This window comes from Ciconia boyciana, chromosome 1 (genome assembly GCF_034638445.1).
Source record: "Ciconia boyciana chromosome 1, ASM3463844v1, whole genome shotgun sequence".
Lineage (NCBI taxonomy): Eukaryota > Metazoa > Chordata > Aves > Ciconiiformes > Ciconiidae > Ciconia > Ciconia boyciana.
The window spans coordinates 50,844,004-50,870,646 of record NC_132934.1 but is presented as its reverse complement, the minus strand read 5'-3'; the positions used below and the strand labels follow the sequence as shown (position 1 = coordinate 50,870,646).

Sequence of the window (26,643 nt, the reverse complement as noted above, 5' to 3'; positions counted from 1 at the left end):
TGGAAAGAGTTCAAATGTCTTACAACATTAGGGAATGTTGTGTTGTGTGCCATGCACTGTTAAATGTTGCTCCAGCTTTGGCTGCCCTAAGCTTCATGATCATATTTGTGCTTTAGTCAGTCTGTGGAAACTTTAGGACTTGGAAACATTGTTTAGATTTTTAATATTTGGTCTTAATGTGTTTCACTTAGTCTTTTGACATTAATTAAATTTTGTTGTTAAATTAGTTACAAAATATTACTGTAAAATCACAAACATCAGATGACTGAACTGCTATTTCGTAAATGGAAAAAAATCTCATCTTGCACTAGAGGTGCAGTTTATTGAAATGATTAAGCTTAGTTTACTGTCTGTAATGTTAATTGAAACTTCCTATGCTTATGTTTCAGGCAGAACTGGAGAATAAACTGCAACAGCAGTCTATTTTGTCAGCACAGGAGCTTAAAGCAGAGAAAGTCAAGCTAGCAGACTTACAGAAGACCCATGAAAAACATAAGGAAAACATGGAGAAGCTGCAGCTGGACCTTTATGGGAAAGAGTCTGAGCTGCTGGCAACCAGGCAAGACCTTAAGGTACTTACAGTCATTTTAATGTCATATGTGACTTAGTAGATCTGTTTATATCCATTTTGAAGACCAAGAAACAGTGCAAGAACTGTATAGGTGGAAAAAAGCTCTTCTGCTATATATAGAATTTAGTGCTGTTCAATCCCTTCCCCTGGGACAAGAGACATCGTGAAACTAATTTAGAACTAAGGGTATTTGCCAGTTTACCTAAAATACCCTTGCATTTGTGCAGCAGCAAAGTGAAAGAGTATATATTTTTGTATTCTTCTAAGAGTTAATTTTTCATATTGCTTTTTCTTGTTACATACTGTACCTTTCAACTAATTTAAATACCATAGCTTTCAACTAATTTAAACAGCATAGATAATTAGGGCAAAGTCTCTGCCAGCATGTGAGTAACCACTATCTTCTAGAGGATTTAACTAGAATTTTAGTTGTCAGTCTTTTCCCATGTCCTTGCCCCTTCCGCTTCTTCCTGGCTGACTGTAGACATTCAGAGATGTCAAACTAATAGAAACAGTAGGTTTAGGGACCTGCCTGGAATACAAGTGTCCAAACTTAGTCCTTGAAGTTTTTGCTATTCCTAGCCTGAATTTATCTGCTTTGGTATTAGGGTGTAGTGCCTTCAAAGAGGGATTGCTGGGAGTTGAGTCAGTCAGCAAAGGTGTTCTTTGTCCTTTGTTTCTGTCCCCCTCCTTCATGTCAGTGCTAAGCCAATGCTCCAGTTAGTCCCAGGGCGTACTGTGCTGCAGAGACTGGCTGTCTACTGGCAAGATGTGAAGCTTTGGCACTTTTCCCTTCAGATGAATCCCACTGCAGCTTTGTCTGTGACTGTCTGACTCTGTTGTTCTAGGCTCTTCTGAAGTTTATGGAGAGAAATGGGCACTTCGGGAGGACAGACCATCTGATCTGTTTTAGATGTCAGCTTCTGTTTGCTTCGTTACATATAAAGGGAGCCTTTGGTGACTGCTTAGATTTCATTGCTCCCTTTCACCTGTCCCAGTGGAGGCCTTTCAGTCCCATCACTGAAATGGTTAAAGGTCTTGTGGCTGTTTCAGATAGACCCATGTGAGCTGTGGAGCCCTAGCCAAACTCCACGTTCGGGGTTATTTTAAGAAAAAGAGAAATAGCTCCTTTACATATAGGTCATTAGAGTTTTATTAATCTTACTCCTTCTCTGTAGCATTAGATTACCTGCTACATTTCCCTGCAGGTTACAGAAGCTTTACTTTCAGTGCAGCTTAGTTGAATCGCTATGTTAAATTATGAAGAACTTTAGCATGATTAACAAGCAACGGTGGTTTAAACATACTCTTTCTTACGGTTAGTTACTATAGCACACGTACATCTGTGAGTTAATTTCCTGCAATGCATTTAGATCAACATTTGGTAATGCAATGACCTGTAAAAGCATTGGATGTGCTCAGTAACTGGGTTTTTTGGTATAGTTTTTATTTAAGTATCACTTGTTGCAAAAATAGCTCTGAATAAGTATTATTATACCAGCTTGATGACCTCTAGTTCTGGCAAGTATAAAATAGGACAGTAGGCGTCCCACGTGCTTTTAAACCTGAATGGGGATGGTAGTGAGAGAGAGAGAGAGAACATCCATGCAAAAAGGTAAAATAAGGTGACAGCAATGGGAAAACAAGATTTTCAAGATGAGCAGTCAGGTAACTTGATTTATTATGTAAGAGCCTGAGGAAGATGGGGGTCCCAAGTACTGAAGTGATATACCAACTTGGAGGCTGTTTTCTCGATTAAAAAAAAAAAAAATTAAAAAACATATATTCATTAGGATTAGTGAGGTCTGCTTGCCACCACTGTTTTCTGTAATATGTAGAAGGGGGAAAAGGTGGGGAGCCAATCTTTAATTGTGGATGTGCTGCCTCAGTGCAATGTTAACCTAAAGAAGCAGTGATAACTTGTCTGAGAAGACCACACAGGAAAAAGCACATTCAGAAAGCCTCAGGATGATAATGTTAGTCTGAATATCAAAATGCCACTCAAGTCAGAAGAACTTTATGGTAGAGTTTCACAGTCCAGTTCAAAGTCAGTTGTCTGGATTATGTTTTGCCTTGGGCGAGTTACTTAATAAAAGTAGATAATTTGAACCAGAGCTATGGGTTTTGATTGAAGTTTGGAACCGAAGCTGATGGGTGGGCTGGGGTTCAGATTGGTCTTCATCTTATTAGTAGGCAGTAGTAGGAGTTTTTAAAACTTGTATGTCAGGTGAACTTGGGCGTCTTTCAGTGTGAGATTTTTAGGAGAGAGATGCACAGCTGCGTTGAGTCAGCACGGTTTGAAGCCCCGCATTGTCCATGGCCAGGCCGTATTGCGAGATCCTAGCAGTGCTAGGTTTTCTTTAGTTAAAAATACTCCAAGGGAAAAAGTAAATATTCTCCCGTGGTGTAGCACCATGCTGTTGGTGAGGCCAAGGTTCTAGGCGTGGGGATAGATCATAAAAGGCTGTACAGCATATAGGTGACACGGGCGGGGCGGTGGGGCTAGCCCCTGGGAGGGCATGGCGGGAGTTGGGCCGTACACAGAGCACCATCTGCTGGCTTCTCTTCGGAATATCACGCCTGGGATCGCTGGCTCTTCTCCGGCTGGCAGGCTGAGGGGTGACTGGGGGGCGAGCAAATGCTTCAGCGAAGTTTTGCAGTTGGAGGCCCGGCGTTGCATGAGGGAGAGCGGCAGAGCGGGCAGCGGCTGGCCGGAGGGCCACCAGCGCGGCTCGGCCACCAGCGCGGCTCGGCCACCAGCGCGGCTCGGCCCCCGGCTCTGGTGCGGGACCAGAGGAGCCTGGCTGGGCTGCGCAGCTGTAGCCGGGTGCAACCTGGGAACCTGCAAGGAAAAGTGAGAAGTGTTGGGAGAGAATCGAAGGCGGGAACGTCGTTATGATTTCTGTGGATGCTATTTGCTGCGAATTTACTTTGGTTTAAAAATGCACCGTCTATAGCGGTAACGACACTCATACGTTTTTGTGACTGGAAAAAGAAATTGGGTAGGATTTGAGTGCTTGTAAAAGCTGTCGTTTTTGATACAAAAGAATATATATTATAAAAAAAGAATACCACTAGATATTTTTGTGTATATAGACGCACATATACAAATATATATGTGCATATATATGTGTATATATAATATATAAATATTTTTGTATACACACAGGCACACAAAGTATTTAATGGGCTTTTTTTGTCGAAGAGACATTTTTTATACAGAAGAGTTAATAAAAATGCAGAACTGTTATTTTTGCCTTGATTTTGAGTTAGTGCAAGCATACTTTGTGTGAATCCTGCTCTCCTGAGCTCTGCCAAGTATCCTTCAGTCTTGGCATTTGTGCTTTTTGTAGTCAGTCCTGGTTTCCCCTGCGTTCTCAAAAGAATGTTTCTTTGCCTCCAATATTGGCATCGCTGTCAGTGTATCTTCAGTGGACGTTCTGGGACAATATTCATGCTGCCAGACCTCAGGTCTGTAAGTCAGGAGCCTAAGTTGTCTACAGTCACTCTAACCCTTCTTAGGAAGTGAAGAGAGATGAGGTTAGCATCTGTGAATAATTTCACGTCTCTCCTTGTGGACTGGGATCAGGGAGCACACAGACTAAAATGCTCATTTGTGCACCTCACTTAGGTGGAATGAATCCAGGTCCTACCACCCAGCTAGGATCAGTTCTGCTGATCCTATGATTTGCACTGCAACAGCCAAGTTGTAGTGAATCAGACAGTGAATCAATCTTCTTATCTTTTTCTTTCTTTATTTAAACTCTATACCAGTCATCCTAGCATCTGTTTTTATTTACAAAAATAAATACAGATTGGCATCTTTTGTTCTATACCTTTTCCTTGCATTTGGTTTTGTCTGTCATCCTAAAGAGTGATCTCATGACTGAGGGTGTCTTGTTGGGAGAACACCTATCATGTTCTGGGAGCAATGGCAAAACTGAATGGTAATTAAATAAGGTAAATGGCATCAGATGTTTTGAGAGGTGATTTTATGTTAAAGATGTGAGCTCCTCAGCAGTCCAAAAGAATCAGGCTGAATTACGGTCTCAGTGGAGACTGGGCCAGGAGCAAGGATAATAACTGGAATGTTTAACCATGTGCCAGAAGATTTCTGCTCATTTCCAAAGGATGCTGTGAGGGACTTTTGAGCAAAGCAGAAAGAGAAGCATAAATAGATAGAAGGTTGATTTACTGTTAAAATTATATTAAATGGTTTCCCAGTTAAGGTAGGTAGCATCAGTATTAATCACAGCACAATTAAGAGGCACTTATATATGTAAGCTATAGTATGCTAAATTGTTATGCAAAATTCCAAGTTTCTTATATTACAAACTACTGAATTATAGGAATGTTTATGCATAATACAGTGCAGAGTAGGCTGAATACTGGCTCTCCTTATAAGAACATTTAAATTGTCTTAGCCTAGGTATAGGCACAATGAGATAACCCGTCCAGTGTTGGATGGGGGGGGGTGTTGAGAGAGGGTGTTGAGAGAGGAGTATCCCCTATGTGAGGCTTTTAATTTGGGTGTCACTATCCACTTCATCAATTTCATCATCCTGTGCTAACGAATTGGATGTAACCACGTTTCTTCTACTGGAAACAAATTTGAATGAAAGCTGTGACTTCATTATGTTTCTTTCTAAAACTGCAGAGACTATTGGGTTTTCCTGTGAAGATGTTCTATGATGCTACATTTCTCATCCGTTCTCATTGTTAGGAAAATATGATACTCCACTGCCCACAGTGGAGCAGAGAGGAATAATTTTGCTTTCTGAAAGACCCACCCTGCTGAGAGCTTGAAATTGCAAAAGCACCTCCCATTTTGCTTAAAAAAAATTCTGGGATAACACCTTGTGAAGTGTTAAGTAGTAAACTCTAATAGCTCAGAAAGCAAATAAAATACTTTGTCTGCAAATCAATTTTAAAAGCCAGTGTGAGCTTTTTAAGAGCCACTGGGGTTGTTGAAAATGCTGTTGAATCAGCAGTGTTCCATCATTGGTGTTTCAAACTAAGTCTGACTCTACAGGCAAAATACTTGAGACATTACAAGGGAGGGTTAGGAGGCATCAGAAATCAATTCCTTTTTAAGTCAACACGGGAGCGGCTAAAGCATATGCATAATTAAGTGAAGTCAAAGTTGCGCTTATTGTTCCTTTTAAAATCACTCACCTTCAACAAGAGGTTTGATTAGGATTTAAGTAAGAGCTTCAAAAAGAATTTAGTTTATCTTGAAAGAATTTAAATCCTTACTTGTGCACTGAAGGTAATAAACTTGTTACTAATAATAAATCTCCTCACCTCACATTCTGTATCTTAGCATCAAAAATTTCCATAAAATACCAATATTTTGGAGGAGTGGAAGATGAGTTTGGTACTTTTCTTTCTCATTTGTTCCTTCTGAAAGAACATGCTTCTAAGTGGAGCCAGTCCTTGCCTAAGCTGAAGGCTTTAAAAAAAAATAACCTCCAGAATACTAACTCAAGAAGAACCCTGAAGTTTGACTTTCTGTGAGCAAATAGAATGAGCCTTGGGTGCAAGTTTTAGGTTGTTTCTTGAGTTTTTGCGACCTGTTGTAGAGAGAGAAATCCAAGTTCTTTTTCTAGGTAATGGGGAGAGTTGGAGGCAAATTTGTAGATTTTGAATGGAAGTTTAAATTTTGTGTTTAAAATGCTGATGCAACTGAGGCTGTGAAACGTTTTGTCCTGATATTAGCATTTTAGGTTGTACATTTCACTTTAGGATTTTCAAAAATTTTACAGTTGTCCTAGCACTAGATTCCTTAAGTCATTGGTAAAAAATAGCATTGAATGAATTTTAAAATCTTCACAGTATAGCTTCACTGCCTCTTCAGTAACAGCTGTCTAGAGTTATAGAACAGTTGGTTTGCCCAGAGAATAAAATAAATTTGTGAGCAAATTCAAGTTCATTCTCTTTTCTTCAGTCACCTTTCATTCTCTGTCCTTTTGTATGTTTTCGCCTTTTCTCTATGGAAGGATGCAAGCTGGAATATGTACAGTAAGGTATTGTTGCTGGAAATGGTACTGGGGTAGTTTCTTTTTACTTAGGGTAACCTCGTAACCTAGAAGTTTCTGTAACTATGCTTTGTCAAAATTTGAAGCTGAATGTTGCATGCTACATAATGATTTTTCCATGTGGAAAATGTTTAAGTGACTGTTGAGTATCTGAAGCTCTTACACTGACAGATAATTTGCAGAACTCTCTTTGTAATTAGTCCACAGAAGAAAAACTTGCTCTAGCTCAAGAAGAATTAGTTTCCAGCAGAAATCGAATTGCTAGCAGTAATCAGCAGATTCAGGAACTGAAGAAAGCAAAGTCTACACTGGAGCAGGATGCATCAAAGAAGGAGCAGCAGCTGGGCGAGAAGACCAAAATGTTACAGGATCTTCAGAATGACAGGGTGAATGCCTCTGTCTTTCGAAATCTTCACACAGACATATCCACCCCACGCAGGCACCCTTTATTAATTTCTGTTATATCTCTAAACAAGGGGTATTTTGGGGGCATAGCGCTGTGGTAGTGGATAGCAATGGCAGTTTTACTGAACCTCTGGTGCAAAGACTTTTAAAAGACAGTTGAAGTGAATTTGGTTCGAAATAGGCTGTTAATTTGTTCTAAATGGCTAGACGGTGGAAAAAACGTTAACTAGTTTTAAATCTAAAACTGTAAACATGCTGCTAATTGTTTGCACTACGAACTGTGGATAGAAATATGTGGCAGTTGTTTCCCCTTAATTACAAAGCCTCCAAGTAGGTTTTGGGCCCTGGATGTTTTTTGTTAGCTTGTTTTTTTTTTTATTTTGTGAACTTGGAAGAAGTAACTTTTCTACCACTTTTTATTTCTCTTCAAGATTTTGAAAGAAAAAGACTTGGCTAATGAAAAATGTAAAACAACAGAGCTCCAGGAAATAAGGAGTAGACTTGAAAAAGAAAACGCCAAGCTGGGTGAAGAGCTTAGAGCCTGCAAGCAAGAATTTGAGAAGGTATATTGAGACAAACTGAGTCTTCATGTCGTTGGTTATCTGATAAGAAATATGTGCCTACTCAGTAGATGTTATCTGGAATGGCTTTGCAAAGATGGTTGCTGTAAATATTGGTATTTACAGGTAAGGGAACCAAAGCACAGATCTCACTGAGGTTCCTGAGCAATGCTGACTTGATTAGTGATAATCCTGGAGCACTGGTGCGGAGTGTTCTTGGCCAGTGGACCATATAACTTGTCTTAGCTTCAGGATGGGTTGTATGTCCTGGCTTTTCTTCTGTTCCACTGTAGATTCACTATGCATACCCTTGCTTGCCTATTTTGAAGTGCAGAAAAGATGTCCAAAAGTGTCATGAATGTGAAGTTTCCCAGATACTCTAGGCACATCTGGTACTTCTCAAGGATGCGTGGTAGAGTTAAAACTCCCTTGATGTATTGTGGTTTCTTAAAATGTCTTAAAAAGTCACGGTCGGGGAAGAAACAATGTCAGGAGCCTCGTAAAAGACTAACTCTCTTCCAAAATCATAACAATCAAATGAGCTCTCTAAGGGGTAAAAGTTTGGAGGCTTTAATTTAATAATTTTTAGTCTTCGGTAAAACAAACTATTTCTCGCCATGTTCTACGTATTTCATCTTTTAGTCTCTGTAGAAACAAACATTCCTAAAAGGCTGTAGTTTGTGTTTTCCGTATTACACTATTAGTAGTTACATTTGCATCTGTTAAGCACACAGCGTTTAAGTTGCTGCACAAGTATAAATGAAGGTGCAGTCCCTATATGCTAATGAAAAGAAAGTAACGTGATACCTTACGAGTTTCAGATGTTCTTTTGTTCTGCAGTGTTAAGAAATTGGTCTCTTATTTTTAGATAGAAGTCTGTACTTTGTTTCTGTCAAGCAATCTATGCCCAGTACTTTGTTGGATTTTGGGGAAAGGTTATTATAATTCTTGTCATTCCTAAAATCTCTATTCTAAAGAAGAAAATTTCTAAAGACTTATATAAAATGTGTGCACACCGATGACAGCTTAATATTCATCTCCTGGTCTCCCTACAACCAATCAGACTAAAACAGAAATTGTGTCCTAAAGGCTTATACTCTGTTTCCCATCTCCTAGCAAGGAATGGATAGATACGCATCTATAGGGCATCCCCCTATAGAGAGGATATGTTCTCCCACTGTCTTTGGTTTGGTTTTAATTTGTGACGTGAATTTTGATTTATGGAAACTGGCAACCCCTATTAGTCTGGTAGTACCTGCATGCTTGGCTGTGTAATTTTAAGGAAAATTATTCCTATAAATTTAACTAACTCTTCTACTTCAGGATTTTTTATGTTTTATTACAGAAGAACAAGTAAAACTAATATTTAAAACCAAATGTATCATCCTACTTGCTTAAAACATAGGGTAATTATTTATACATTTAAGACTAATAGAAACTAGCCTTCTTCGATCAGTGTTTGTTTTTTACATTGTCCTTACAGCACTTTTAACCTCATTACTGCAACCAGAGAACAATGAGAACTAAATTTTAGAACAGATCTAGAAAATTACAATGGACGTATCTTTTCAAGGAACTGTAGAAAATAATCCAACAGACCTTCAACTACTTCAGTAGAAACATACATTAAATTTATTTTAAAAATGGAATGTTGTTCATAATATAGGTATAAGTTTACAGTCTTTGATCATGAAAATCACTGATGCTTTGTGCTATAAAATCATCCTTTCTTCCAGTGATAAAACTAAAAAATATTGCTGTCCTCTCCTTGGAAAGAATTACAGTATTTTTGAATTTAAATCATTTACACTTTCAATGTTACTACTTTAACTTTGAGCTCTGTATCCTAACAGGAGGTGGCAAATCTCAAGGATGCAAAACAGCTATTGATTCAACAGAAATTAGAGCTGCAGGGCAAAATAGATAATATGAATTCAGCTCTGGAACAGGAGAAAAAATCCCACCAAGCTGTCAAAGATCAGCTGAAAGAGAGAGAACAGGAACTGAAGAAAGAATGTGCTGAAATTGAAGCTAAACTGGTTAGTATGTTAAAGAGTATAAGACTGTTGTTTTGTGAACACGCCTTTGGATTCTTTCAGGGACAGAGAGGAAGCAGAGAGTTGACTTTAGTTTCACATTACATTAATTTTTTATATGAGGAGGTCAGAAATCTTTGAGGCATTTAATGGTGTAGGAAAATTCAGTGGGATGACAGCCTTGTAGAACAGAGTTTGTTGATTAAAAGTTGTGATTCTAACACAGTAAGATTCTTTGCCTCAATTAAATGTGGGGAATAGGAAAAGAATACTTGGAAGGTTGTTTTTCATTGTTCCATTGTTTTCTTAGCACACAGAGAAAAAAGAGAAAGAAGAAGAAAACCGGAAACATGAGGAAAAGGAGACCAAGCTCACCATGCAGGTCACGGCTCTGAATGAAAACCTGGCTACCATGAAGAAAGAGTGGCAAAGCAGTCAGAGGCGAGTGAGCGAGCTAGAGAAACAGACAGACGATTTACGTGGGGATATTGCTGTCTTGGAAGCAACAGTGCAGAATAATCAGGATGAGAGAAGAGCGTTGCTGGAGAGGTAAGCTGTGGTCATGACGATGTGGAAGCATAGTTTGGGAAATGGATAGCCTCATGCTGAAAACTTGTTTCAATTGATTCAGGATTCTCTATGCGTGCTTTATTTAAATCTGTGTTTGTTCATAATGCCTGGGCTGTGGGTGCAGTTTCCAGAGTGCATCCTTCTGTCGTCCCTGCCAAAGCACAGCAAGGGGTGTTGGGAACAAACTGTGCTCTTTGTGGGCTTTGACAGGGTGATCGTTTTGTAGAAAATCAGGCAGGCTTATCAGGACCTTACTTATCACCAAAGCCACAGCTCTGTGCTTGTGCTCGAAGATTTATGCCCAGCCATAAGAACCTTCTAAATCCATTGGGCTCCTCTGAACTTTGAGGTGTGTAGGTTGTGGCTTCTCATCTCATCAGTTGTGTGAACCTTGCAAGGCCTGGCAGAGAGAGCTTCTCTTACCTGAGTTAGCTATCCTTCTCCATCACTCTGAGGCCTTGATTCAGTCAGAGTAGATGCACTAGTCATCCAGAAGCCTGGAAGAGACTCCTTAGTGCCTCCAGTAACATAGAATTTGCTTAGGAACTTCTAGGTATACCCACTGCTCAATGTTAGGAGATTGAACGTGTAATTGGATTAGATAGGCTAAGGTTCACACGAGTCATTTTCTTCCTCCTGAAAACCTACAGTCTTCTTTCCTCCAGTTCTGCTATTGTCTCTACAATATATTTAAATCTTAGGTAAGCAGAGTGCCTTTCCTTCAGGCAGCAGGAGGCACGCAAGGCAGCAGGAGTTACCTGAAAGCAACGATTACAAGGGTAGAAGAAACACCTGCGAGACAGGAAACTTTCGTCATCCTTCTTTCCGGACATGTTTGGTGAAGGCAGAGTGGAAAACTTTTTTCAATACTGTCAAGCTTCCTGATTTGGTTTTTGAGCAGTAGACCTTGGGAAAGGATGGGATCAATTCAAGTGAGATCCTCTTTCTTTGGCAATCCCTTGCCATACTGTGCTGAACTCATCCAGTAGCCATTTACAGCTTGGCAGAAAAACACCCTTTGAAATTTGGCTTTCAACAGTTAACTGAATTTCAGCTGATGGGAGGTGACCTGGCTAAAAGAAGAAGGTTTCTTTTCTGCTCTGTTGTCTGACCTGATCTGCTGCAGCTGGTTTGTGAGAGTGTCCTGTTGCACAGGTGTACTTATCGAGGCTTGCTGTTGATGGACTGCATTCGGTACTGTCCCTGGTTTGGGGAGTAATTCCAGGTATTAAAAAGCCGCAGATATTTGGGAGCAATGCCAGATAATCTTAAACGGATTGTTACAACAGGACGTTTTTCCAGTCAAGGCGTCCAAGAACTTTTCACAGCAAGGATATTTTTGGCTGGATTTTATGAGAGTAACTTAGACATGACAACCTGCCCAAAGGAGGCAGTATACATTGCCTTATATGCTTTGAGCTGACTATTTACTATTTTTCCTCAGGTGTATAAAAAGTGAGGGAGAAATTGAAAAGCTTCAAGCCAAACTTGTAGAAATGAAGAAAAAGCTGGACAACACTACTGCTGCAATGCAGGAACTTGGCCGAGAAAACCAGTCATTACAGGTATAATTTGATTTGAGGCAATTAAACCTGTTGAGTCTCTGTGTGGGAACTTATGAGAATTTCAAGTTTGTGTCAGATTGGTCGTGAGTTGCCTTTCCAGAGTGATTAAGATGTTTTGCTTGCAGTGTACGAGGGCCATATTGCTGTCTGTGGGTTCTTAAATCTGCTCATAGTTTTGAAACTTGGAAGATTTTCTCTCTGAACAAATATAAGCTCTCAGTATCATGGCAGAATTGATGCTTTTATACCACACTGGGTAGTGTGTGCAGTGAAAATAGAGGAAATTAGTTGAAATTAGACATGCATTTAAAAAAACCCTGTTTTATATCTTCTATATAGATCAAACACACCCAAGCTCTCAACAGGAAGTGGGCAGAAGACAATGAGGTACAGAATTGTATGGCCTGTGGAAAAGGCTTTTCGGTGACAGTGAGAAGGGTAGGTGTGTTTTACTGCGTGTCTGTGGGGATTTTCTTTTTCTATTGTTTTCAAACTCTTAGATGGGATACAAACTTCAGAAAACAGCCTTAATAGTGCTGTGATACTCAGGACATCTCAGAATACAGTTACTGCTTGCAGTGCCCTAAATATTAAAAATAAAGTTTGTGGAGCTTACTTAATTCATGATTCTTTTGCCATTTTAACAGTATCAGTTTATAAACAGTGTTAAAATAGTTCAATCCCCTAAGCGAGCAAGCAAAATTACACTGTTGTAAGGGTGTTTACAGTAAACTTATCTATAACCAGTCTGAACTGGGTTTACAGGTATAAAAGGAATGTAAATTTGTTGAAATTAGACATATGTGAAAATATGAGGTATCAACATGATCTAGTGCTTTGTGACTTTATATTTCTAAACACTAACTAGACACGGAACAGAAGAAACAACTGGATGTGTTTTAGGTCTGTAGTCAGACCTTCTTTGTAAAAACAGCTGTAGTCAGCTAAGATGTTACCATCCCTCAGCTGGCAGGGTCTGCCCTTCATCCAGAGATTATCATCCCTCCAAGAACTGACTTGGCAATGAAGTAGATGAGGGATATTCATGAGGTTCATTTTGCAGTGCTTTCTGACTTGGTCTTAGGTGGCTCTTCCTGTCCTGCATTATTTCAGTGATGCTCTTTGGGTAGGTAGTCTTTGAACAAAGGCTGCTGGATCCTTTGATTCAAGGATACTTCTCAATGTGAAAGCAGATAGTTACATGTAAGAAGAACATGTTTTATGTGACCAGAAAAAGTGCAAGAGGAGAAATTCAAGAGGAGGGTGAACTTCAACCAGTTCATTTCTGAAACTGGTATAGTCTCCTGACTCAGTGAAGCACTTCTGAATATTTTACTCCTATACCCTTTAGAAAGGATTTACTCCTATGCCTGTCTGTGTGCTATGTAACTACTATTTAAAAATTCAACCTAACTTCTGAAACATGAGAGTTGACTTGACATGATAGTGATCGCTATTAGCTATCGATGCCCTGTCCTTATGTTCAGCATGTATGTTTCTTCTCTTTCACAGCATCACTGTAGACAGTGTGGAAATATCTTTTGTGCCGAGTGCTCAGCAAAGAATGCCTTAACTCCTTCTTCTAAGAAGCCTGTCCGAGTCTGTGATACTTGCTTTAATGACTTGCAAGGGTAACTGGCTATTGTGAGTGACAAAGAAATGTTACACTAAAATTTATAATTTCTGTTGATGCACTTTGTTCAGCACTCAGACTACTATTCAGTTTGGACAATGATTGTAACACTTGGCAAAATTTAGTATATTTTAAAATGTTTATTAATACCAAGTAAAACTATTGTATTTTTTGTGAGACATGGGCTTAGATCATCCATAGCTTATTGCCATTTATCCTGGAAAGAGCTTCTATGTCTAGATTAGAAATACCCAGTTATTTGTAAATAAAGTTTAAACAGAGGAGTAACAATGTATTTTTTTATCTTTTATTTTTTTGTTCAAGAGAAACAGCGTTTATGTGATATTGCAGTTTATTCTTGTTTCCTTCAAAGAAAAAGGAAGATGCAAAAACTTGTGAGGATTTTATGTATCAAATGTTGCTGTAAAAGCATAACTAATTGTTGCATTTGCATATCTGATGTTCTTTATAACCCCTTGTGATTTTGTTTTCTTTCTATCTCTCGTTCTTGGACTTTTCTCTTTAAAGTTCAAACTCCACAGTGAGGGTAACAGCTGGACTCGACTCCAACTCAGTTTTATTTGCCCACTTAGAATTTGTTGTAGTATCAGCACCCGAGTCCTTATCCAACTACAGCACTTGGATACTGGAACATCTTTACACATACTGTATTGCATAGTTTGTGTGTGTGTGTGTGTATGTGTGTCTGAGAGAGACTATGTGTGAACAAATGATGAGACAAAGTTTAGCTGGCATTGTACAACTATTACATGATGCATTACAATATTCCATCCCGTATTGATTGATTTTACTTTTACATATTCGGTTGATGGATTTTAATATTCCAGAAACCCTTATATGTGGGTTTTAAAAAGCAAACAAACAATACTGGTAGTAGCCTGTAGCTCATCTCTCCCCCTTCCTGTACCCTGGAAGCCCTGAGAGGTCCCTGTGGCTCTAAGGGACATCCAGACCTTCCACGCTAGGTATCCTACTAAGAAAAAGTCTTTTTTGAGACTGCTGCAGTTTATCTGACCTTTTCTTCTGTCCCTTCCCTCAGCTTTTGGTGGAAGAAGCTGGAATCCTGCTACACCTAACAAACCTCAGTTTTCCATTGCTCCATCTGACCCCCATTACCAGGGGGTCTTAAATATTAAGTTAGTTATATGATTTAGTCTGCTCCGAATGGAGGTGTGAATCTCCTGCTACTGGCTTAGTAACAAGCCAAACAGCTCTAAATAAGAGGCCAATATATATGTCTTTAGATATGTATTCATATTTTCTTTTCTGTACTTGCAGCAGAGGTTTCTTGTAGAGTTCATGTAGGCTCCAAACTTCTTTTTTGTTGTGATTTTATTTACACCTGTTTGTTCTTGCCTGCCTGTCTCTAACTTTTCTTCCTTTTGTATCTGGTATTTCAAAACAATTAGGGTTATTTCTTCTGAGCGGGGGTTATGCCTTCTGATATTTAGGGATACTTTGCTTTGTCTTAAATACTCTGATAAATTCCCCACACCCCAAGCCCTTCTGTGTCTTACAAAATTTTGCCAGCTGTTGAGCGAAAAGGACTGTGTCCTGACTGAATTCCTCTACTTCTTGCCCGAGGTAAGGAATCAGATTCTGTCACAATGGTGGAAACTTAGTCATCGTTAGGCAGGTTTGTTTGCTTCTGTCTATTTGACAGCTCTCTATGTGAATGAAGAAGAGTCTCTTTTATGAAAAATGTCTAGTCCTGATTAACTCTCAAGTGAAAAAACTTCTTAATCCCTCTTCTGGAGAAGTAGTGATCTATATGTTTCATATCCCTTCTTAGCTTACCTGTCTAGTTCTACATTTGCAGCCTCAAGAAGTCTTCCTCAAGGAGTTTTTTTTTTAATTAAATTCTTATTCCCAGAAGCCAGCTGAATTATGTAACTGGTTCTCCTCGCTGTAAAAGTGTTTGGGATACAACTGTGGTTTATGTGAAATACTGACTTGCTTTTCTGGTTCGAACTTGAAAGTTGCTTGCTCAAAAGAAACATTTGCTGCAACAATTCCATTTGAACAGAGCCTCTGGACTTGCTGTTTCTCCTCGCCAGTGTAAGTGTTTGGCATAAGAATCTTTTGAATAGAAAATATGAACAGAATCTCTGCCTCTGGGAAATTTTTTTTCTACTTATTTATTTATTGAGAGAATCTGAAGAGTTTTCTTTCGAGCCTTTCTTTGTCCGACACGTGACTTCAGAAATGTGAGAAAAGTAAAGATGTGACAGTCGTGCTCCAGGCTAGATGTGCTCTGCCCTGTTGTGCAACACACGGAGCCTCGTGCTGCTCTCAGGGTGAAGGACGACCATGTGGACCAGAAGGGATTTTGAGAGGGAAGAGAGAAGCTTCCCGCAACTGCACAAGGACAAAACGCATGAGGCAGAGGAAGATGGAAATCTCTCAGGGGGAGCTAGGAAAATGGTTAAAAGACTCACTTGTGTTCAGGCATTTTGCTTTTGAATGGGAACGTGTGAAAGCTGAGGAGAGAGCTCTGCAGTAAAGAGGAAGTGATAGAAGCTCTTGTAGGGTTGTTCTTAATTCAGCCTTTTGGGATGCCTCTGTGTAAAGACAAGCAGAGTCACCTCATTCAGCTGGCTGCTGAAGCAGTGCGGTTGGTTGGCCACAGATCAGACCTTGGTCTGGAGCTCCTCAGCTTCAGGGGCAAAACTTTGATTTCTGAAGGTTGCTCTTTGCTGACCGGTTTATATGACTAACTTTTTGAGGGGATGGAAATGCTTTTCAAATACACATTTGTAGAAAGACGGGTTGTTAAAATCTGGAGGAACAGTGGTGGGGTAGAAGCTTTCATGCTTGAGCTTTGAGTCTGCAGCAATAGGTCAGGATTTCTACAGCTTTTCACTGGAGTAAATTTATGACTCTGTTGCTAACTCTTATGCTCCTTCTGTTGTGCTTATGATTCTTAGTGCTGGTCTGTATTTGTTGACAAGTTGATGGTATAATAGACCCTATAATGCTCTTGGTCTCACTGCCAGGTTGGAAATTGTGCTGAAGCTCAGTAAAATGACCTATGAGATACATAATAAGGGAAACTGGAAGGGTGAAAAGCTTTGTATTTATAAATCTGCTTGCAGAGTCTGACTGTTTTGATGGGCATGTTTCAGTAGGAATGTGGGGTTTTTGTTGCACTGCTTTAAAATATAAATAATAGGAAAACCTAGTAAAAAGCCTGGTAACTTTCACCACACTGAATTAAAGGATTCCAGATAAAATAGTTTAATGCACTGATTTTTCAGGAACAGAGTGTGTGCAGGAATGGAGGGAAAAACTTAATAAAATGGCAGAAGAGACTAGAGCCTTGGAACCGGAGGACGCACAATGATGTGCTTTAACAGCCTCTAGCAAGAACCAGATTGCTCGGGTTCCCTGAGGAGAGGCCACTATAGAGCAAGAGGTGGAATTAATGGTAAAACCAGTGCTCGAACCGGTACATGTGTGGGATCCTCAAGTTGCCTTTAATTACTATTACCATGGCATCAGGAATGGGACAGTGAAGTCTGGGGTTTGTTCCTGAAACTGTCCCCTCTGCAGGACACTCCGTCCACATTGAGAATTGCTGGGGGAGCAGAATATAAGAGATCAGCTGCTACGTGGGCTGAAACAAGCTACGGAGGCAATCGGAAAAGTGTAAAGGATAGGCTTGTTAAGGGTGGGAAAGAGGTTCTTTAACTTCCTGGAGACTTCACCTCTCTTCCCAGTCAAAGAGCCACAATCCCTTGTGTTGTTGCCTGCAAAATGCCAAATCCTACTGTTCTAGTCGGGCCTCATGTCAGCAATACATACTTCATACTTCCATCCTGCAAGCCCTCTGGAGGCAGGTGGCATTGCAGAGGTCAGCGGCAGGCTTTTGATCTTAGCTGGCTGTGCTTCACTGTTATTTATTTCTTTTCCCCATGTATTCCTTCCCTCCAGTAATCCTCCCCTTTCTGCAAAGGTTGAACAAAGAGGATAAAATTAATGAGTCACAGTAGGAAAAGTTGCTGTCTGCAGATGAAGAGACAAAAGGAATTTTCTGCTGCAGCTTCCAACAGAGGCAAGAGGTTTAGAGGGATCTCATTTTTCAGCGGGCTTCACTCTCTGGCACAAGAGTGCGAGGCTCTAGGATACAGTGTGGGCTTTTTCCTCTGTTTTTGGAAGGTGTCAAGTAACCAAGTTGCCACGGAGTGTGGAGCGCTAGGTACACAAGAACAATGAATAACTATTTTTGTTGGTTTTGGGACGATTAGGATTATTTGTGAATCCTCACTGGAAAAGCTTTCTTAGTGAAGCAAGAAGGCATTTGGGAGCAGAAGCATGAAGTAACCTTGCTGTGTTTGTGTTACATTAGCAAGAACAATTGAGCCTCTCATGCTAGATGAAAAAGAAGTGACATTCCTAAAGAAGGGACCTGGAAAGCTCAAGTACTTTTCTGGATTGTTAAATGCCAGTTAAACGCAAAGTGGGAACAAATGCTTGTTGCAAAACTTAAAAAAATTATGACCAGTACTCAGTGGCAGACAGGAAACTGCTGGAGCTTAAGTTCAAACAGAATATAAACTATGCCAAGAAGAATGATATCATGGTTTGAGTATGCTGAAACTGATAAATTACTCCTCAAGTACCACCCGTCCCACTCTCATATTCTTGGAGGACTAGGAAACAACACTGTCATTTGCACTACGCACTTTTTGCTGTCTAACTGAATATAGTCTACAGTAAGTGGAATGGCATAATTTGCATTGCATTTGTTAACTGTAATCAATGGACATAAAGTTTATCTTCAGCTGGACTTTTCACTGTATTACATTTGGCCCCTTGCTATGTAAGGAGAATTGCACTCATAATTCCTTCGTACCAAAAATGCAATCATCATCTGAGAGCACATGTAACAACAAAACCCATGTAGTCACGCACACGTTGTCTTTGTAGAGCTTCATTTTAAGACTATAAAATGAGAAAATGTGAATTTTATGTATTTTCAAGGGTCTTGCTAGTTGTCCTGTTCTTAATTTTTGAAGTCTTGACCTCAGCACCCCTTCTAGAATAAGTTTAAAATTATTGTCCAACGACAGCCTCTCCAAAAGCCCTAAGTGGTGTACTTTTCAAAACCAGCAATAATTGCATAGTAAAGTCCCTCCACAGAACTCAGTTTTGGGGGTATTTTGGTTGGTGTTTTGTTTTTTTTTTTTTTTTTTTTTTTAAGGGGCACTGAATAAAGAGGTTTGCATCTTTAGAGAGAACATTAGGTGCCACTTAAGATCACAATAATGACGAGGATAGGTACTAGTTAATGTAATAAACTCTGCCTTTTATCTGTAGCTCACCACATACTATGCACTCACTGTGCAGCAGATACAGGAGTGTCTGCTCATTTGAAGATTACTGAAGCCCTGCTAACCCTTTTGGATCAACGTTGCTATGAAAGCAGAAGCCTGGTAGGCGTGTTTTCCAATTTTTCCTTCCCCTATTCCTAAACTGAAACAAATTCATCTGTATTTCCTGCCTTTTTTGGGTAAAGAGGGCTTGGAAAGAGTGTTCTTCATTATATGTCAACAGGCCAGTGCTGGCAGGTCCAGGCTCCTGCTGTTGGCTTTATGGCAAAGTACTCCATTGTATCACGCTAAAGCTTGATTCCTGGCACAAAAGGGATGTTTGAAAGAATGTCTCGCTGGGTTAGCAAATACCAGAACTTTTTATAGTAATGTGTCCAAAATGCTGCTTGTATAGGATTTGTCACTTTTGTAAGAAAAGAAAAAAAAAATCGCAAAAAAAAAATCATAAAACCCCACCATTTGATGCCATTACATAAGATTTAATTTAAACTACCTCTCAGCGTGAAATTCAAATATTAGGTAAGTTTAATAAGGTTTGCTCACTGTCATGTTATGTAAAAGTTATAGTGAATGCCAAAATTGCAAAAGTTTATCACCAAAAAGGAAAAAGTTAAGTCGTCTTTTTTTTTTTAATGTGTTTGAAAGTATCCAATAGTTTCAAGTCACTGTAAACTCTGTTGTATTCTTTTAAATTCTGTAGTTTCAACCTTGCAAACTCTAGCTGCTGGACAGGAAATAAATCATAACCACAAGCTTTCATAATCACGGTCTGCTAGGTAAAAACAATTTTGTATGCAGCTTTGTCATTTGGCTATAGCTAGCCTCATTCACCAAATGTACCATTAATTTAGTCTTTTTTTTTCCTTCAGTACTTGAGATATGAACTTGATGAATGGTATTCTGTAACGGAAGCGTGCCACAAATTACATTGTCTTGTTTGCCTCTTTTCTGAATTTTAATGATCTGCTTATTATTGCAGATGTGAATTGCTCATACAGCTTAATTTCTGTATAATTGTATAAAATATAAATGGAAAAAGTTAAGTTCTTACCCAGTATTTAGAGGTAATGTATTATAATAGCCTTACGTTCCAGTTTTACCTACAGAGTACTGCACTTCTTTTAAACTGGATCATACCATGTTGGTAGGTGTAGATAGATTTTTTGCATGAGTGTGTTTTGGTTTTGTTTCTTTTTAATTGAAGTTCGATTCTCTTAAGTTCTGTTTTCAGTGTTTGTGTTTACTATGTGTGACCATGTAGTTGTGCCTTACATTGTGAAAGAATTTAGTCCAGCGTGCACTGTAATTCCTAAACTCTGCGGTTTGGAAGGCGGCTGTGGATTTGGATGAGAAGATGACACCATGCATCAACCAGTTCTGTATAAACTATGATGAAATGTTATTGAAATGTCATTTTTGTTTTCTAACCTGTTAAAGGAATGATTAATGACAATAAAAAAAAATAAATTAGACCTTTCTATTAGACCAGTTCTGTCATTCAAAACTACCTTGCCCTATTTCAGACAGCAAAGCTACTTTGAAATGGGGGATATATCATTTTACAAATGAACTGTTGGGAAGCCACACATCTAAGAACAAGCTAAATGCTCCAGTTTCTTAGACTTGGGGAGCTGCAACAAAATCTTTCACGTTCCTGAGGAGGCAGTGATAATGAGTGGTTTTCAAATCTGTTTTTTCACAGGTTAAATTCGGAGTAGTTTTTCCATTCCCAATAACTGCACATGGCTGCTTTCTCTCTTGACTATGGCTAATGTCAGGGGATTAGCCAAGGCTAACCTGGTGAGAGCACCCTCCCTCTGTGGTAGTAACCTGCATGAGTGTTGTGGCAAGCAGTTTGAGGCTGTTCTGTGGGTCTCTTCCTCAGAAAGAGGGAAAAATAAAGTGATTAACTGGAGAACACTTCTGCTATGTGGACCACAGATCTGGGATAGCAGTGAAGTATTGAATGGTTTAATGCAAAAGGAGCACTCAGGTTTGTGAAGCAAACGAACTCTAAAGGCTGCAGTGGGTGTAAACAATGCATAATGACAGATCTCCTGTTAATAAAGTGGTGAAGAACCTCAGGTAAAAAAAAATCCCAGTAAAGCAGGGCATCGTTGCACTTTTCTTTCTTTTTATATGTTCTGTAGCATCTCTAGTTTAACTGAATGTACTATGTGATTATGACCTTTTTCAAAGAAACTTAAATAATCTAATTTTAAAAATTAACGGGGAGTCAACACAATATATGCTTTTACTGATCTACCTCCACAAGCCCAATGTTAATGCAAAAAAAATCTTGTGATATTACAGTTTAGTAGGTAGGGAGGCATAACTATCGGGAGCTACAATTGTAATTTTGTGAAATGTATTAATACAGTTTGAATGATCTTGGAATAACCCTTCTAAACTTTTCTGGTGAATGAGTTCTCCTCACCAACATAGGTTTTTTTCCCTGTCCCACTTTCTAGGAAATGACCAGCTGTATTAAAGCTTCCCTGGATGGCAAGAGCCTTCCCCTAGCTGAAGCAAAGGAGCATCTAAGAGCAATACATTTATTGCATGGCTCATTTTCCCCCTCCAGTTTATTCCTACATCCCGTGGTCAAAACTCCTCGCTTCTGTCTAGTCAAGTCAGAAATCTGTTCAGAAACTTAAGGCATGCTGGAAGAAATAACTGTGTTATCACCACAGTAGTCTTCCACTGGCTCTATCAGTGCTGTGCTGACGTTATTAGATTTCAGAGGATTCAGCTGGGAAGCAGAAGGCAGTGCTTTTCTTGGTTTCATGTTGCGTGGTGTAATTGGAGATCGCTGTTTCTATCTGTGACATCCATGTTTTCTGTAACAAGAAAAAATAATTTGTAAACCAAGACAATCTAAAAAAGTTCCAGTAATTCAGATACATAAACACCCAGAGCCTTTAGTTTTATTTAGCCTTTCTTCAGGCCCACGCTCATAATTCCTGCAAGTGGACATGAATTATCCCAGAACCGAGACTCTCCCCGTTGCTCAGGCCACTACACGTCGCTGGAGTCTGTGTCTGGGGCCAGGGATTTCCAGTGAAGCTTTCCTTTTTGGTTGGAAGGTAGATTTTTAATGCTCTGTTTGCTTGTAATGGTGAAGTTTGCTGCAGGCTATTTCACCCGTTTTTGTGTAATATTTATTAGTTTAATGCTGTCCCTGCAGTTTGGGCTCCCTGTTCCTCTGATTGAGACAGCCCCAGTGCTATCAGCATCACAAGTTCTGTCCCCCTCCGAGATCTGTCATCTGCTGCCACATGAATTTCAGTTTCTAGCATCATGCTGACAGCATTCAGCTCTATATCTGCTGTCATCCAGGTATGAGGGCAGGGGGTGATGGCTGGAGAGGTGGATTGAAAATATGTAACTTCCTTCTCTCTGTGCTAGTCCAGATGGTCTGGGTCGCAGAAGCTGAGTTGTCTCTGAATTGCTATGATTAGACATTACAAATTAGTTGGCAGCAACACGAGCTTAAGGTCTAGCTGTGCTTCTCCCACCCCAGGGTTTTTATTTTGCCTAGTCAGGAGCTGCTCTCCCTGCTGTAATGCATGTGGAGACACTGAGCTTTGATGCAAAGAGTAAAAACATATGAGATGGGGCAGCCTGTTCTACTTCATGCTACGCTAGGATTCATAAATTTTGTTATTGACCCATCTGGTTGTTTCTTGTGTGTGTTTGCACCCTGAACAAGCTAAAAACATTGCTTTGAAAAGCAGAAAGCTGGAGAGAGAAACTGGATGACCTACAGGTCTAAGGAGTCCCAGCAGAGAATGTGAGAAGAGTCTGTGTGTGCAAGCCTACGTGCCTGGCAGAGCACAGAGCCCGGCTTTGGCATGGGGCGGTTGCTGCGGCCCCTCTGGAGCTGCTGGTGGAGGAAGGTCCGATGTGCAGGGGCGGGGTGGTGGTGGTGGTGGCGGTGGTGGTGGTTACACAGGGGTTTGCCAGGCAGTAGGGGACCCACAGGAGGCCGGATTTAAACTGTTGAGCTTTTCACGGCTTGGGGAGGAGAGCGGGGGACAGGGGGAAAGAGAACGAAGGGCAGGACAGTGGTTTGGGTGGGATGAGCAACAGCAGCGTATTTCAGGTCTGTGTTTTCATGTGTCTGCTGAGTATTGGGTCTCTGAGACCGAGGTGGGAGCGGGGCAAGGGATTCAGTGCATCTACATTCAATGCATTGCGTGCGCTCCCCGTGCAGTCGGTAGAGCACTGTGGCAGCGAGAGGCAGGAGGGCAGGGTGAGCCTGGGCCCCGCAAGAGAGCTGGGAGCCAAGGCAGGCACTTCACAAAAATCAGGAGATCTAAGATCAGGAGATCTAAGCTCGCAATGTAACAGCCCTCTGCTTGGGACGAGTCAATGGGCACGTACGTTCATTCAGTTTGCTGTCTCCCTTTTGGTAAACTTAGCTATCTCAAGGTCCTGGTCTGATGGTCTTCACCAGTGTCAATCTTATCCAGATCGTCTTCCTTTCTGCCTTGCAGAATCACATCAGCTAAACCCATGAGCTCATCTTGGCTAGCAAAGTTTCTTTAAAAAATATATTGATCATGGTGAGATTTGGCTTCTTGGGAGCTGAAATAAGGTAGTTCACTTCATTCAACTGGTGCTGGAGTCTACCTTTCCTAGGGCTCAGAGCACCCAAAGTCAACAAAATGTGGTAATGCCACCACATCCAAGTGAAAAGAACCTTTCACTGCGGCGTTTTCTCCTTTGATAAGCTGGACTTGGGAGACAATGAGAAGATGGTAGCCACCTGGTGTGAAGGCAGCATTGGAAGGGAAAGGTAATATTTCAGTAACAGGAGAAGGGATGACTTCTTGAGTGGATACCAACCAGAGACTTGGAAATGGAAAGAATTCACTCATTGCTTTTCCCTGAAAAAGTCTATCTATCTACTGCGATTTACTTTTAAGAATTAGTATTAGTGGTAGTCAAATTTCTGGGCATTAGATACTAGAGAATGAAATTCAACTTACAGGAGAAAAAAATACTTCTGTGAAGTGCCTACCACACTTTCAGATGTTATATACAGCGCTGTTACTAGAAATGTGATGTGGTGTGAAAATGAGGGGTAAATTTATATAACAGTGGAATTAATCATACCATCTGTTCAATCTGAAATTGCAAGATGTGTGTCGTGCATAGATGAGCATGATACAGTTTTCTGATCTGAGTACTACTGCATGTGAGTTGGGTGTGGGGGGCTGTTTTGGTGTTGACTTCTCTGGAGGAGCTGACCATCTTCATTTCTGTGACACAAGAAATGGCATTTTTTTTTTAGCAATCAGGGATGATAATGTTTTTCAACAAGAGTACGACCTGCTATCAACCCTGATATAAAATTGGTACATGTTCAACAGCAAAAATTCTGTAACAAACGTGTGAGCCAGAGCACTGGGGTGTTACTTTGTTTTGTTTTGGTTTTGGTCAAATGTCACAACTGGAATAGATTCTTAGCACAGCACGGCCACTTTTAGGCTGAGATCCTCCTTTAGGAAAAGCGTAGTTGTGTAATTAGAAAAGAAAAAAAAAAAAGGTGTGCACTTACCTTGGCAGTCTCTGTCGGAGCTTGTAGCAAGAAGACTGCTATGCACTGACGATACCTATTTTCATGCTGTATTAGGAAAGCATTTCGCAGGCTGAAGACTGTGGAAAAAATATGCAGAAATGATATAAATTCCCTCGTGCAGCTGTCAGTCCAATTTTATATCACATTGTCTGATTATGATTGAAGAAATGATATATGTAGTCATCTTTTCTGATTCTTAATAGGGCAATGCACCCTGATAGGGTTAGTTTTTTGTTGTGCAGGAAGCTTTGTTATTTCAAAAAGTTAATTCTGCTTGCATTTGTTTTATTTTTAATTACTTTATCATTGTGCAGCTAAGGTGCTTTTGAGTCTAGCTGAGGATCATTAAGAGAAGTTTCCATTCAGAGTGGACTAAATCAGAACTGAAGTTAGAGAAAAACAAATATCAAAAATGAAAGAGAAAGGCTCCATTTTTATTTTATTTCAAACAGGTCCATACGACGGCTGTTATGGAGGGAGGTGGCTGCACTCGGGCTGATGTGGGTTCGAGCTCTCCCTGGGGCACGTGCATGAGCGGGTGCTGCTGCCCGCGGTGTCCCCGGTCAGCTGCAGGCAGCAACGTCTCGCAGGGCCGGGTGTATTGCCCACAGCCCTTGTGTTCCTGCCAAACTTCTGCAGAAGTTTATCGGTGACTCTGGGTGTGACAGCAGCATCTCCTGGGTCCTGCAGATGACTTTTTGCGCGTTATGAGACAGGTTTCCCTGCAAGGGGACAAATCAACACCAATGTCGCATGTCCGGAGTGAAGGGGTGGCTTAAGTCTGCTACGAAGCAAACTTGGGGGAAGAGGAGGGGAAAGCATCTTCAGGTAGCCAAAATCCCACGGCAGATGGCAGGCGTGCTTAGGTGGGCTGGTTGTGGCAGGGAGGAGAGCACAGCAACCTGTTATAATGCACTGCATTCACGTGGTGTTGCTTTTTTTAGCTGGAGTTGATGTTGCTGTAAACGAAGCGATGCTGAGCGAGGTGGGGGATTGCCTCCCTGCAAGCGGTGGCCCTAAGCGGAGCCCTGCTCCTGAACCCACGCAGCCCGAGGAGAGCGCGGAGCTCGAGCTGCCAAGACAAGGCAGCGTTTTTCTGAGTCTACTACAGTTGACATATCTTTTTGATAAACTTGTCTAGCTCGTATAGTTTGCTCTGAAGCCTTGTACTAAGTAGAATATCTTGCTGCTGTGTAATACTTCTTGTCCAAGCATTTCCAAGTGCTCTACAGTCAGATCTCAAAATGTTTCTGGAAGATAAAGTGCCCTATAATCCTAGTTTTATAGAAAAAGAAAGTGGAACACAGACTGGTTAAATTACTGCAGCAAATCAGTTAGCAGCAGAAATTTGTAGCAGCAGAGGGGGTATGTTTCAGAACTCATGCCTTCTGTCTGTCTGTGGTCAATGGGAAATACAACTTTAGAGTTCAAAATATGAATTTTCTGGGCAATGCTCGACATCAGGCTCTCAGTAATGTTTTCTAAAAGAAATTCTGTGGCTGTAAAGATTACCAGGCTTTGATATAGTGATGTACCAGTGGGTCTGGCCCCTTCAAACTTGGTGTAAAGCATTATTAGTGGAGCAATAGTAAGTAATTGCAGAGTAAATCCAGAGCTTAAAAGGAAGGGCTGTTAAAAGGAAAGTGGTTTCCTAATCAGAAACTATGTTGTTGCTTACAATCTTCAGAGATGGGTTCCTGCTATTACACTTATATGTAAAGTTACATGTCTTTTACAAGGTCCTGGCATTTGCAAATAGTTCTGCTTTTAGGGTAGCTTCCCAGTGTTACAAGCACACCATTATATCGCTTATCTCTTCACTGATGCATAGCAGGCTTTGGGCTACAATTACCCTGCATAATTATCAGCCTCCTGCCTGCTATCAAAAGGGTATTTCTATGATATTGCAATATATACTTTTTTTTCTAGTCCTTGTATTGAGGTACGTTTTTTTCCAAAGTGAGATCAACCGTCATCAAAGTAATGGATGCAAAAGTACTTGTTAGATCAAAAATCAGGGTTTCATTTTTGATTAACTGATGGATCACTACAAGTCACATGCTGCCCTTTCTGAGAACATGCTAACTAATTTTTTACTGCCACCAGTAGTAAAAGTCTCCTTGAGACTGCAAATAAATTGGCAGCATTCCCCAACGTCTCACATTCCTGACAATATTTAATCTTCTCTTTTTTTTTTTTTTTCCTGCAAAGGGACATTTTCCATTGACACTAGAAGTTTTGCTTGTTGTTTTACACAAAATGGTGGAAATCTGAACTGCAAGCTCCCTATAGTAATTTTCCTCACTATTTTTATTGTACCGCAC

At 40.3% G+C, this 26,643-nt stretch overlaps 2 protein-coding genes across 4 annotated transcripts in view; one reads left to right on the top strand and one right to left on the bottom strand.

Moving 5' to 3' along the window:
* Positions 1 to 20,173, top strand: part of EEA1 (early endosome antigen 1) — a 78,531-nt gene extending 58,358 nt beyond the window's left edge. For 2 of the 3 annotated variants that reach the window (XM_072865190.1, XM_072865207.1), the window contains 8 exons: positions 390 to 572; positions 6,810 to 6,995; positions 7,446 to 7,577; positions 9,428 to 9,613; positions 9,921 to 10,159; positions 11,625 to 11,745; positions 12,085 to 12,183; positions 13,258 to 20,173. In XM_072865190.1, coding sequence (XP_072721291.1) covers positions 390 to 572; positions 6,810 to 6,995; positions 7,446 to 7,577; positions 9,428 to 9,613; positions 9,921 to 10,159; positions 11,625 to 11,745; positions 12,085 to 12,183; positions 13,258 to 13,380 — 1,269 coding nt within the window. In that variant the 3' untranslated portion in view covers positions 13,381 to 20,173. The remainder of the gene's footprint in view (positions 1 to 389; positions 573 to 6,809; positions 6,996 to 7,445; positions 7,578 to 9,427; positions 9,614 to 9,920; positions 10,160 to 11,624; positions 11,746 to 12,084; positions 12,184 to 13,257) is intronic. The other variant, XM_072865199.1, reaches the window with a different exon arrangement.
* Positions 20,174 to 21,464: 1,291 nt separating this feature from the next.
* PLEKHG7 (pleckstrin homology and RhoGEF domain containing G7) overlaps positions 21,465 to 26,643 on the bottom strand; it is a 37,018-nt gene continuing 31,839 nt past the window's right edge. Inside the window, exons 16-17 of the mRNA XM_072883357.1 lie at positions 24,299 to 24,396; positions 21,465 to 21,572 (exon numbers count right to left, since the gene is read on the bottom strand). Coding sequence (XP_072739458.1) covers positions 21,465 to 21,572; positions 24,299 to 24,396 — 206 coding nt within the window. The remainder of the gene's footprint in view (positions 21,573 to 24,298; positions 24,397 to 26,643) is intronic.